The sequence below is a fragment of the Zophobas morio genome, unplaced genomic scaffold, assembly GCF_036711695.1.
Source record: "Zophobas morio isolate AGI-343-1 ecotype UQ-CSIRO unplaced genomic scaffold, CSIRO_AGI_Zmor_V1 ptg000006l, whole genome shotgun sequence".
NCBI classification, from domain to species: Eukaryota; Metazoa; Arthropoda; class Insecta; order Coleoptera; family Tenebrionidae; genus Zophobas; species Zophobas morio.
In genome coordinates this window covers 12,345,834-12,358,943 of record NW_026972111.1, presented here as the reverse complement: position 1 = coordinate 12,358,943, position 13,110 = coordinate 12,345,834, and the positions used below count along the sequence as shown (strand labels likewise).

General features: G+C 38.2%; 2 protein-coding genes across 5 annotated transcripts in view; one reads left to right on the top strand and one right to left on the bottom strand.

Moving 5' to 3' along the window:
* The first annotated feature begins 95 nt into the window (after positions 1 to 95).
* LOC135123633 (small ribosomal subunit protein uS7m) lies at positions 96 to 1,028 on the top strand. The gene is made up of 3 exons (XM_064048468.1): positions 96 to 182; positions 307 to 486; positions 538 to 1,028. Exons 1-3 carry the CDS (start codon positions 118 to 120, stop codon positions 989 to 991), a joined length of 699 nt encoding a protein of 232 aa, XP_063904538.1. The 5' UTR covers positions 96 to 117; the 3' UTR covers positions 992 to 1,028.
* Positions 1,029 to 6,002: 4,974 nt separating this feature from the next.
* Zip (zipper) overlaps positions 6,003 to 13,110 on the bottom strand; it is a 49,639-nt gene continuing 42,531 nt past the window's right edge. For 3 of the 4 annotated variants that reach the window (XM_064048435.1, XM_064048436.1, XM_064048437.1), the window contains 3 exons: positions 8,296 to 11,851; positions 7,332 to 8,247; positions 6,003 to 6,982 (listed from right to left, as the gene is read on the bottom strand). In XM_064048435.1, coding sequence (XP_063904505.1) covers positions 6,841 to 6,982; positions 7,332 to 8,247; positions 8,296 to 11,851 — 4,614 coding nt within the window. In that variant the 3' untranslated portion in view covers positions 6,003 to 6,840. Of the gene's footprint in view, positions 6,983 to 7,121; positions 7,161 to 7,331; positions 8,248 to 8,295; positions 11,852 to 13,110 lie in introns of all 4 variants that reach the window. The other variant, XM_064048438.1, reaches the window with a different exon arrangement.

The following is a 13,110-nucleotide window of genomic DNA, read 5'->3' as shown; positions in this document are numbered from 1 at the left end:
TTGTTAAAAATCGATAGACATATCAAATTTTTCTTTGAAATTCACTCAAAAATAGCCAACGCAAAAACTTGACTGCTAAACGTCGCCATTTTGGTGGCGCATGCGCGGAAGACGAGCATGGCTGCCATCAGGACTTTTGTCAAAAATTGCCAAATTATTAACAGAAATTGTGCCGTTTTGAGGTAAATCGCAGTTTAAACAAACCAAGAAGATTTAATTAAGCCAAATGTTAGCTTTAGTTGTGCATGTTGCATGTTAGTGAAACTGATCTAACCTCAAATTTTGACAAGTGTCATTTGTTTGCAGCCCCCTTGTACAAAAACATGGCATGTCTCAGTACCCTAGTTACTACATCGAACCGGTCCATAAAAAAGAAATGCAAGAAGATTTAATAAAGTCGGGTGAAATACAAAAACTAGCACACTTACCGACGAAGGCGGCCCGTAACGACCAAAGTTCTTCATTCCGACAAGATGATTTAGTCAAGTAAGAACCACAGTTCGTACTATTGTGTAAATTTAACCTTATTTGATTTAGCCTTTTCATCAATTATGTCATGCGAAATGGCGAAAAAGTTCTAGCTCGGGGATTAGTCGAAAAAGCATTTGAAAATATCAAACGAATCCAGTTAGAAAAGTACCACAAATGTGACGATGAGGAAAAAAAAGCAAAAATCGAATTAGCTCCACGCGTTATTTTTCATCAAGCTGTTGAAAATTGTAAACCCATTCTAGCTTTAACACCCATTAAGAGAGGAGGTGTCCGTTATCAAGTGCCTGTACCCATCACACCAAAGAGAAGTCAGTTCTTATCAATGAAGTGGTTAATTGAAGCTGCTAAAGAAAAAGACGCGACTATGCGATTTCACTATCAATTAGCATTGGAGTTAATTGATGCAGCCAATAATAAAGGACGTGTAGTGAAGCGAAAACAGGATTTACATAAACAGTGTGAGGCAAACCGAGCGTATGCCCATTATAGGTGGAGTTAAGTAGGTTGAAATAAAGAATTTTTAATAGGTTAACAAACGAATATTTTATTAAAACCTGCGACATCTACAATACCGTATCGTGTGCACAATTTCAGTGTATTTTTTGATGAAAATTGATTCACTTTGAGGTATAATGCATCTGTGATGGATGGCTGGTTTTCTGAAAATGGCACCAATTCATTTGTAGGTATTACAACATCTTTTCTTGTTCCCCAAAAATCGCTATATGCAAATTTCACCAAATCACTCTGTTCGTTGGAGTACACAATTCCTACTAACTTATTAGTGAAGTGACCAACAATGTATAAAGGTATCATGCCACCCAGCCCTAAAACAGTAATGAGTGATAAATTGCCTTGCGATAAAAGATCTAACTGATTTAAAATTGCTCCACTGGGTAGTGCTACCGAAGTGAGTAAAGTCTGATATAATTTCATTCTGTTGACCATTCCAGCGCCGTTTATATATGGAAATTTATATATTGCTCTAAACTCATTTTGACCTGTAGTTTTAGCTTGCGTCGAAAAATTACATTTTGTAGCTACCCTTAATAACGGAAACATTTTAAATCTAAAAAATTATTAAATTACCAAGTTGGATACAAATCTAAAATTTATTTGTACCTTTGGTGCGTAGTTTACATAACCTAATTGTTACACTTTTAAATTAATCGAAAGGTTGTTTTTTGTGTTTATTTACAAACTTCGATCTCCACAAATTCTTAAATATGCAAAAACTAACATTTTAAACATAACACGCTCATATATTTTCTTGTTTCTTGGTTATTTTAAATACTTATCGAATTTTCTAACCTAAAATACGATACACATGGTTTGCTGGTTGCGCGCGCACCTGTCGTGACATCGTGACCTTGGATCAGCTGTTTTAAGCCTTGATTACGCCACTAAAAATTATCAGTGCCCCTATTTATTTTACATAAAATACAAAATATAGAGAACACAAAAATCGTTTATTCCTGACAAAAAAAGCTGCGGCCAAGTGCACTTTGAGTAAATTGAAGTAGTTCTCAGTTACATAAAAACTGCCTAGTTTTCAAAACGAAATCAAATCAAACGTTCCGAATCAATGCAAATATTTGAATGTCACAAATTGAAAAAATCAAAACTGAGAGAAATATGAATTTAAGTAAATGGATGCAAATATATAAGCACAGTTATAAGTATTACGAATATGTGGCGGCAAAAATTTAAATATGAACAACACTAAAGTCTATATTAGAAGTTCAAATCATTAATCACGTCTATGGGATCGATGGTCCTTATCTGAGTGAACTCCTCTCAGTTTTCAGCTTTACGCCGTTGTAGTGTCCCGGTTCAAATTAAATTTAGCGCCACAAAGAATGACATTTTTTCTGTAATGTAGATTTGATTTTTCTTGATGAGCGGTGGGAGAGATTAAGATTAATTCAAGCAGTCGTACTGTGAGGATGTAAATCCCTCGTGTTAAAGTCACATGTGTTTGAGATTTGTACGTTTCATTTATTTGTAAAATTTGACCGAAGGGCCAATTGGCAGTAGATTAGAGGGACACCATCGTTACCTCCAGGTGTAAGTGTAAAGTTTAATATGATTTTTAATTGATAATAATTTGTCAATCTCACGTAATACGATGGCGTCTGGCCATTCTGCAATTCGACACATTGTATTATTATTGTTTAGCTTATATCTAATAGTACTATATTGCTAACTGTCCTCAAAAGATTCCGAAAACATAACGGCAGAGCAATATATCGGACCTCTCTGTCTCTCTGTGGTACCAAACAGTACTGCGCATGCACTCGTACTTGGTTGATTTGTAGTGGATAGCGTGACTGGATGCGTTTTGACATTTCGTACTTTCGTTTCTATTTTGTGTACATGCGCATAGACCCTCGGTACTCTTATAGACAGAAAACAACATCTTCTGTCTCTCTCTGTCCGTGAACACCGTTTCTATGTTACTTCCGAAGTGTTAGCAATATAGTACTATTAGATATATGTTGTTTAGGCTAACGTTGACTGGTCAGCTGGAGGTTTTCCCGGGCCGCGCTGAACTTGTTAAAAGCGAGTCTTGAAAAATTATACATTTTATTTTCTTATATGACGACAAAAAAAAAAACAATATACCAGGAATGTTTAAATGCAACATTTTATAATATTTTAAATTACGAAATGTCTCAGGGGATGGATGGTTCTTCTTAAATTATTATTTCAATTTAAATAGATTCCCGTCTAGTAATTCTAACATAGTTTTTGGCAGTATTCAAGATTTAAATTTTTAAAGATTGAGTCGCTTTGGAAATAATCAGCGAAATAAATGTCTTCGTGGATTCGAAAGAACAAAGGAGATTTTATACTGATATTGACCCTTTTCCTGTAAGATCGTAAAACTTCCATAGTGACTTTCCGTGCGCACGCATCTTCAAAACCACGTTGGAAATAGTCTCCGTCACTCCGGCAGCAGAGCAAAGGCCTGTGACAACAAACCGCTTTGACAGAATGCAACCGGCTACACATGCGTAATCCGTCGCTCATTGGTCAATTTTAACTTGGCGCTCCAAAAATCTGACTTCGCCTGCGCGATGTTGTCTCACTCTGTACCATTGGAATTTATATAATGTCTACTCACTTTGCTTACAGGAAAAGGGTCAATTGTGTTATGTTTTATGATTCCAGTTTGGAACATTTATTCTCAAACGTACCTCTCAAATCAATGTACAAACCGAATGATATTTTGTGTTTTTAACCATATTAAACGTGTGTTTTATGTATTTATGTGTTGGGGAATTCGATTCACGATGTACTCTTGTTTCATTAATTTTGTTTAATTGAATTCGGTTGGCTACTTCGGCGCAAGTCAAGACTGACTAATTTTTCCTGTCATTCATATGGCTGTTTATTCGTATTATTCGCATACTGGATGCCGCCAACTGGTAAAGGAAACTTTACTGGGGGTAGCCAGTGTCGTGTGTCACGCGGTGGATGGAGTATAGTTACGGGATAACACTTGAAGTAGCTGCCTCAGGCGCCAGCGAACACAGCATGGAGATAGCGTGGCGTTTGTGGGGGCATCGCGGCTTGGTTGTACGTAGCTGTGGTAGTGCAAAGCAATAGTCCGATGGCAGTTACATCGTTTTAAATAATCAATGGGGATTGCTTTTTCCATTTACCTTGGATATAAATTTACCAACTAAAGTCGCGATCTTTTCTATAGAACCACTCCCTAGTGTAAATTTTCAAAATTTGTTTGGTGTAAGTGACCTTGAGGGGTTTCTGGGGGAAAATATATGTGTCAAAAATTTGACAGATTAGATGGCCCCATTGTTAATGTAGATATTTTATTTTAATAAATAGATGAACAGAACATACAATTTGCACAGGATACAGTGCGGCATATTTGAGGGCAACCAAAACATTCGTGTTGTGCTAGTTTCGATTGCCATATCAACTACCGCTACCAACCGCGTTCGGCGTAAAGTACTAGATGACAGGGCTACCAACTTGACTTTTTATCGAGTGGTTCCGTAGAAATGACCGCTACTTTAGAGCATTGTGTACCTTTAAGAACAAGCTGTGTTTATGTGGTCGAAATTTGTAACTCTTACACTTGACAGAACGAGAATTTTGTAATTAGAAATGTTGACAAAAAAAAACAAACATATTTTTGTGTTGTTAATTTCAAGGTTACTCTTCCACCTTTGCGGTTCACCACTTGCATCAGAACGCATTTCGCCATTCAAAACACAACGTAGGGTTCCACCACTTGATGACGATCACAGTTCATGGCCACTTTTCGACTTTTCGCGGGTTTTCAAATTTTGTGCGCATGTCTCAATTCTGGCGGAATCGTGTTGCGACTAAGTTATATGAAGTTAAATTTCAAACAAAGAATTTCGATGATGTTAAATTGTGTTATTTGAAGTGATTATATGTCAAAATGCGTGACCAAAACGAGTTTCTCTTTTCATGACTTAATTACCATTACCAACCCCCCACCACTACTAACTTGATGATAGACGTTCACGAGCTGACATCCTAAATGAAGTTGCACATGATTGCGTATGTTTAACGATTTTCTTACTTGATTTTTCAAATTCAAATGCTGTTTCGCGGCGTTTTTTTTTTCTAAGCGCGAAATTTGAATTCACACTGGGACCCCACAACATATCTATTAAATATGATCGAAATCATAATATGTAATATCACACTTCGCTGTGAGAGGAGTGTCTGAAAATTAATGTTCAAAAGTCAAGTCCTACAACACATAAATGGTAACACCAAATCGCCATAAAATATCCATTCCTTCTTCAAGTCCACGATAATTCAACTGATAATTTTCAACGGATCAGTGTTTAAAATTAAATCTTGAATATTACAATTTCGAGTATCTCGGATGAGAATTAATGAATTAAATTATTAAGTTTGAATCAGTGAATGTCTTACACGTGTTATACATATTAACATTTACATTGCTGAATAATTATTTTAACAGCAAAACAATTATCTCTAAAACATTTTAAAATCACATTCACAAGTATGTCAAAATTTTTACTTACTACTTACACATGGGGGTAACGATGGCATTCCTTTAATTTACTGTATCAAGTTTTCAAACACATGTGACCTCAGGCCCCATAGTGACAGTACGCCTTTTCTCCTCGATTAACTGAATCGAAGTGAATAACCGTTCAGTGGGGACTGCGGAAGCGAAAAATCCCCACTACATTTTTTTTAACTAAAAAGTTATTCTTTTAAGGTGTTTTTTGTGATTTTTGTGGCGCTAAATATAATTTAATTAATTAAACTGCAAGCTCTATGCCATGACACTCAACCCAAGAATTTAGGGACAAAATGAGTTTTTTGTGAACACGAGTGTAATCAATTCTAGGTTCTATATTTGTGGTTTCTGTTTAGTAGTACTGCCTCTCTTTTTTCCCAACATTGAAATGGACCCATACAAAACAGTCTCCTACTCTCATGATCAGCCATTTGGGAATAGTAGTAAAACTTCGTTCTTTTTTCACGATTTTATTGAACTCGTTAAAGTACAAATAAATGAGCCCAAAACCCAAAATATGTATATATTTTTATACAAGTAAAAGGATATATACATACAAAAACTGAATTTTTACAAAAACGTTGAATATCAAAAGTTGCTTTTTTCTATTTGGATGCCTTTTTTTACAAAATATATTCTATTATGTATCCTATAAATGTGTATAAAAATGTCATTTGTAGTCGTTAGCGATATCGATAAGTCCATATAGTTATTAATGCGTAAATGTGTTATTAAAAAATAGAGGATATACCACTGATAGAACATTCGATCCAATTGCCATTAAAAGTCAAGAGGTAAAACGTTTTTAACAAAAGGACACCAGTTAAGTGTACTAAAATCTTAGGAAGGTAGACTGTTCTAGATATAAAACTTTACTACAAATCATAACCGTGTCCTTGCTAGTGTCCGTACTCAACAAGACAATTCAATCATGTTCTTTCAGTATACATGCTCTATCCTCTTGAATGCCGACATTGCCAACTAATAGCTAATTTAAAAAATATAAAGTACGATGGAAACCCTAGAATCAAATTAAGCGAATTAACTTTTATATAAATAAATGCAATCAACTGTTAAAAATACAAATTAATTACTATAAAGCACGATTAAAATAATAAAAAACTATAAATAAAGAAAAATAATGAAGTTCATTCAATTATTGATACTGATATTCTGAACTAAACGTCCAATTTTTACAAATCATCCGACAATAGCGATTCTTAAAAAATCTAAGTACTAAGAGGGGATATACAAATATATTTACAACAAATGCGTAAAATGACGTTTTTTTTTTAATTGGGAGCGTCGTCACCGTCCATGGCGTCATCCTGTGTTGTGGAATCGTCACCAGAGCCATTGCCACTCGCTTGGATTGAACCTCTGCCGCTGAGTCTACTGGGCAAACCCATGCTACCACCAGTACCAGTGCCACGCCTAAAATGGAAGCAAAATTGACCCTTGCGTTCTTCTCAAATGCATTATCATTAGAGGAAAAAAAAAACAAAAAAAAAGTCAAAGCAAAAATTGTTAATACCATTGCACACATCCAAAACCATTTTTAAACACCACATACCACATGATCACCACGAAGACTATTCTCGTTCATTTAATGCTGAAAATATCCAAATGTAAATGAAATAAAAGAATCCCAAGAAGCTACTTTATGGATGACAGATGAAGACAACGAAAGTCGGCTTGTGTAAGTACAGATATATGCTCAAGCTGCCTTTCAAATGGATGGAAGCATGATACCAAGAATAGACAAGTGGACAATAAGACTTACCTAAGTTTGCTTTTGAGGTTGTTAAGTTCCCTGGTCATTGATTCATTACTCTCGAGCATATCTTCATAATCCCTCTGTACTTTCCGCTTCTGAGCCTTTTCTCTAGTGATTTCCTCTTCCGCTTCATCTAACTGTCTCTTCAATGTCTTCACTCTCGAATTGGCCTTATCGACTTGTTCTTTATACTGGTCGGCGTGGCGGCGCTCATCTTCCAACTGCATGACTAGCTCTTTCAATCTCTTGTCCAACTTCCTATTGGTCTTTTGCTGTGCCAATCTTTCCTTCGCCTCAACTTCTAGTTGTTCTTCCAAGTTACTTATCTTACTTTCAAGGGCAGCAATCGTGGCTTTCGTCTTGGTTCTCTGAGCCGTCTCCAATTCAGTCAGTTTCGCTTTAAGTTCTTTATTCTGTCTTTCCAGCAACAACTTATGGGACTCTTGTTTCTGAGCCAAGGACCTCTCGGTAGCCAACTCAGAAGTCAACTGTTCGATAGTCAGTTGTGCTTTGCGGGCCCTATCTTGCAGCAGTTCGTTGTTACTCTGTTCTTCCTCTATTTCTTCCTCTAGCGTGGCAATTCTGGCTTCCAGACGACGTTTCTCATCAATGAGCAACGCTCCTTTACTATTACTATTGTTTACTTCTTCTAATAATTCATCACGTTCCGCTTCGGCGGCACGTCTCGCCCTCTCGGAAGCAGCATGATCTTCACTCAATTGAAGAACTTCCGCTTCTAGAGTCTTCACTTTACGTTCGGCTTCTTTACAACTTGCAGCCAGTTCATCACGCGAAGCACGAGCTTCCTCCGCATCCCGCACGGCTTCCTTGCATTGTTGTTGCGACTTCTTCAACTGTTTCAAAGCATCTTCTTTCATCTTGCATTGTAATTCAATTTGAGCCTCTAACTCTTTGAGGTCGCCTGAAACCGCAAATGTTATTACTGCACATTCAAACACCTTCTACGTACCTTCAAGCTTCTTCCTCGCGGTGACCGCAGCAGCTCTCTGTTTTCTTTCTTCATCTAACTCGGCTTCAAGATCACGCAATTGTTTAACGATGCCTCTACGCTTCTCCTCGGCTTGTTCTTCTTTAGCTTGAACATCACGTTCAAACTGAGCCCTCAAAGCTTGCATGTTGACCTCCAGTCTTAACTTCGCGTCTTCAGTCAGTTGAAGTTCGTCTTCTAATTCTTCATTTTGAGCTTTCAGTTCGGCTAGTTGGGTTTCTAGTGACCGTTTGGCCTTTTCTAGTTCGTGCACGTTCTTATCGGCAGTGCCTTGATTGTTGACCAGTTCGTCGAGTTCCGCTTGCAACTGTCTCTTAATTCTTTCTAGCTCTTCGACTTTAACGTTGGATTCATCTAATTCACGACTCAGCGACAAAACTCTGGTTTCTTTTTCGCGGGCTTCACGTTCAGCGGCATCCTTTTCTGCCATCAGTTGCTCGCTGACTTGCTTTTCTTCAGCTAGGACCTTGTCGAAGTTCTTTTGTTTCTTCTCGAGCTCGGACACTTTCTGTCGCTGAGTTTCCAAATCGATGTTTGTATCTTCTAATTCTGCGGCGATCTTCTTCTTGCTGCGTTCGAGTTTATCGTTGGCTGCAGTCAACTCTTCGACTTGGCGCTGCAAGAGTTCCAAGTCTTTAGCGAGTTTCTTCTTGCTTTCTTCCAAGATGGCAGCTTGCTCGGCTTCATCTTCGGCTTTCTTCTTTGCTTCGGCCAGCTGAGTGCTCAAGGTGTTGATTTGTTTTTCTAGATTTTTCTTCGCTTCCTCTTCTTCTTCGATCTGTTCTTGCAAGTTTTCTTTGTCTGATTCTAATTGACGCAATTTCGAGCTGAGGGCTAATTTCTGTCTAGTTTCTTCTTCTAAGGCGCTTTGAGCTTCGGCAAACTGCGACTCAATAGTTGCTTGGCTCTTCAACGCCGCGGAAGCTTTAAGCTCGGCTTCTTCCAACTGTTGGACAACGTTGTCCATCTCTTGTTGTAATTTTTGCGATTTTTCTTGAAGTTCCACGCGCACCCTTTCGACTTCTGTTAATTTTCCTTGTACTTCCACCAACTGACTTTCGGCTTGCTTTCTCCTTCTTTCCCCTTCTTGTCTACTAGCTCCCACGTTTCTCAATTCGCTGGTCAAGTCTGCATTTTCTGCTTCCAGAGACTGCTTTGCTTTGTCGACGCTCGCTTTTTGTTTCTTAATGTTCTCCAACTGTTCGTTCAAACTTCCGAGTTCTTGAGTGTGCTTATGCCTCATTTCAGCTAAAGTAGCCTCATGCACTTGATTTTCTTCTTCTAAGTTCTTTTTCAAATTGGCAAGTTCTTGTTCACGTTTCGATCGCAACTCCTGTTGCGCGGCAGTGGTATCTAGCGAATCCAGAAGTTCGTTCTTCAAAGCTTCCAGTTCTTCGTTAAGATCGCGTTTTAATTTTTCCGCTTTACTTCTAGCGGCTTTCTCGGCTTCCAAATCTTCCTGCAACTCGGAAAGTTGACTTTCTAATTCCCGGAGAGCTTTCTGAGATTGAGCTTTCAAAGCACCTTCTTCGTCCACGCGAACCATGGCCTGTGCCAACTCCTCTTCTCTTTTACCAAGCTGTAACTGTAATTCTTCTAAGTGTGTGCGCTTTTCCGACAATTGTTCTTTCAAATCGTTCACTTCAGTCTCTACTTTACGTTTAGATCGATCCGATTCTTGTCTCTGTTGATGATCTTTGAGAAGACGTTCTTCTAATTCAGCTATGGTGGCTTCGTGTTTGGCTTTCAATTTGGCTAAATGCTTGGCTTTTTCTTCTTCTTCTGCCAAAGTTTGACTCAGGTCGTTACTGCGTTCTTCCAAAACCTTCTTTTCTTTTATAAGTTTCTGATTTGTATCGTCGCTCAAAGCTAGATCTTCTTCTAGCTTCTTGATTTTGGCATCGCATTGAACTTTCTCTAGTTGTAGCTTCTGTCTCGCGCCTTCTTCTTCTTCGAGTTGTTCCTCCAAATCTTGGATCGTCAACTGCAACTTCTTCTTGTCGTTACTGAGGGTATTGGCACGTTCTTCCTCTTCCTCAATTCTTGCTTCCAAATCGTGAAGAATCTCTTCTAGTTCTTGCTTGCGAGCCGTCAATCTAGCACGCATTTCTTCAGCTTCGGCACACAACTCGACTTCTGCTTGCAGTTGCTCTTGCAACATGATTTTCTCTTCCTGGGCTTGCTGGTATTTCGTTTCGTACTCTTTCGCGGATTTAATATGATGATCCAACTTATCTTTAACTTGCTTAAGTTCGTCTTCCTTTTGCATGAGCTTTTCTTCTTGTTTGGTGACTTCCAACAGTGGTTTGACTTTGGTGTAAAGCCTCCACCATTGCCAATTGCGGAGTTTGAGGTAAGCCGAGCAATTCCTTTGAATAATTCTGATGGCATTCAACTGTTGGACTCTCTTCTGGTAGTTTCTTCTAGACAAGAAACCTCTGCAGAAGGCTTGGAAGTTGACGATCAAATCAGTGATCTTGTAATCGCGTTCTTCTTCCAGGTGTGCCAACACTCCGGCTCTGAAAAAGATCTTCGACTGACCGATTCTGTAAAGATTTTGATCAAGCTCTAGACTTTTAATCATGGTCTCACAAGCCTTCTTTCCATCCATGAAGCCTTTATTAATCACGTTGGGCGTCAATAACTCGTATCGTTGTCTGAATTCTTGGAAGGGAATTCTGTTGGGGAACCCTTGCCTACAAATTCTTATTCCCTCGAGGACACCATTACACCTCAACTGGTCCAAAACTAACGGGGCGTCGATCTTCCCGGCACGTTTCTCATGATTCGGAATAATACAACGAACGAAGTTCGGGTTGGTATTCCTCAAAGTGACCATCAGGTTAGCCAACTGCTCTTTGTACAAATACGAAACAGTCCTAAACATGCCTTTGGCACGTCCTATGCTCTCCGCATCCTTCCAAATATGCACGACGAACGGATCCTGGGAAGCCTGCAACAAGGACACCACATTCTCGTTCTGCGGATCCATGTTCTTCATCAACCACTGGTTGGCGCAATAATCGACCTTCCCGGCGTAATGAATGATCGAGAAATCTGCGACTCCTCGGAAATCGCTCTTCTTGAACTTGGGGTGCACCGAGTGCGCGCTAACGAGCTTGTCGACGAAAGTTTTATCCGTGGCTTTCGGGAAGAGGCACTCTTCGTCGAGCAAAGCCATAATACCCATGGGTTTATCGATGAGATCAATCGTGGGCTGGAGATCTAGGCCGAAATCGATGAATTTCCATTCGATGCCTTCCCGCTGGTACTCTTCTTGTTCGAGGATGAACATGGTGTGGTTGAAGAGTTGTTGGAGTTTCTCGTTCGTGTAGTTGATGCATAGTTGTTCGAATGAGTTCAGTTCGAAGATTTCGAAACCGGCGATGTCGAGGATTCCGATGAAACTGGCACCTTGACGTTTGGTGCGGCCCAAGGAGCGGTTAATTCGCGTTACCAACCAGCGGAACATGCGCTCGTAGCAGGCCTTGGAGATGGCTTCGACGGCGAATTCGACCTAAAAAGAATTGTAACGTTCGGTATTTGGGTTATTTCTAGCTTATTTTTGTTGTATCATTGACGAACTTTTTTGAGTGTATTGTTTTTTATAATTTACATGTTCAGTGTAATTCATAGATTTATAGTGTAAATATTTATGGTCGTCGAAAACTTTGAAAACTTAGGAGAAAATTCTGTATCAAAACGGGAACAGAAGTCATGTAGGCCAACAAAAAGAATTTGAATCTCAAAGGAGTGCTAATCAGCCAAATACAAGAAAGATAAACCAAATTTGATAGCAAACGAGCCATAAAAAACCTTTAGTGACTAGAGGATCGTTTTTGTTTCAGAAATGTAGACAATCAAATATAGGAAAGCTTCGTAAAATCTCATTTATATAACGAGCGATAAAAAAGATCTCCAGTTACTAGTTTTCGGAAGCGTAGGTCCGAGAGAACCAGAAGCAGAAAGATATCAAATTCAAAATATGTACCTCAAATAAAGAAGTAATACGCAACAATATAAGTGAAATAACCAGATGATTCAAGACCAACCGAGAAGCTGTATAGAACAGCAGAAGTCAAACTCAAATACAAGGATAACGACAGCCGGAAGGAAGGACTCGAAAACAAAAGAAACATGACATCAGATGATGGAAGCGGCAATTCTTGGCCATTAAACTGGTCAGAGGCTTTTAGAGGGTCTAAAGTAGTTAGCTCTAGACTTCAGTCTTGCATGAACTTTACCAAAAAGAAGAAAAAGTAGTACAGAAATACCATTTAACTTTTTTATTTTTCAGATTTTGCAATTTTTTTAAATAAAAAAAAATGGAAAAATTAGCTTTATTAACTTCACTATTCATAAATTATTGAAATTTTGCTTAAAAAATTCTGACTAACGTTGATCGCTAGTGCGAATTTACGTAAAATTTGGTAAAATACTGGATTGGATTGAAATGAAATAACTTCTGAGTTCAAAAAAAAAAAAAAAACTTCACTACGTCCGCAAACACGTGTTTAGACAACACAGCGCAGAAAATGCTTCAAGAAAATATTATTTTACAAAAGCAAATAAAACGTACCTAAAGTAATGTTGAACTTTACACAGCATTTTTTTCTCAATTTTATAGTAAAATAAAAATTCAAAAAATTTTGTTGTGACGATTGTGTTAATTATTTTGCTGTCTATCAATTATTGCATGTTAATAAAGTGATGGATACATAGAATTCATTCTTCTTTATTAATAAACTAAACTCCATTAACATAGTTTCACAAATA

Bases quoted from the DNA above. Each gene is read 5' to 3' on its own strand.
- LOC135123633 (XM_064048468.1), top strand. From the start codon at position 118: ATGGCTGCCATCAGGACTTTTGTCAAAAATTGCCAAATTATTAACAGA. The intron at 183-306 runs GTAAATCGCAGT...ATTTGTTTGCAG, and splicing joins AGAAATTGTGCCGTTTTGAG to CCCCCTTGTACAAAAACATG. The intron at 487-537 runs GTAAGAACCACA...TATTTGATTTAG, and splicing joins CGACAAGATGATTTAGTCAA to CCTTTTCATCAATTATGTCA.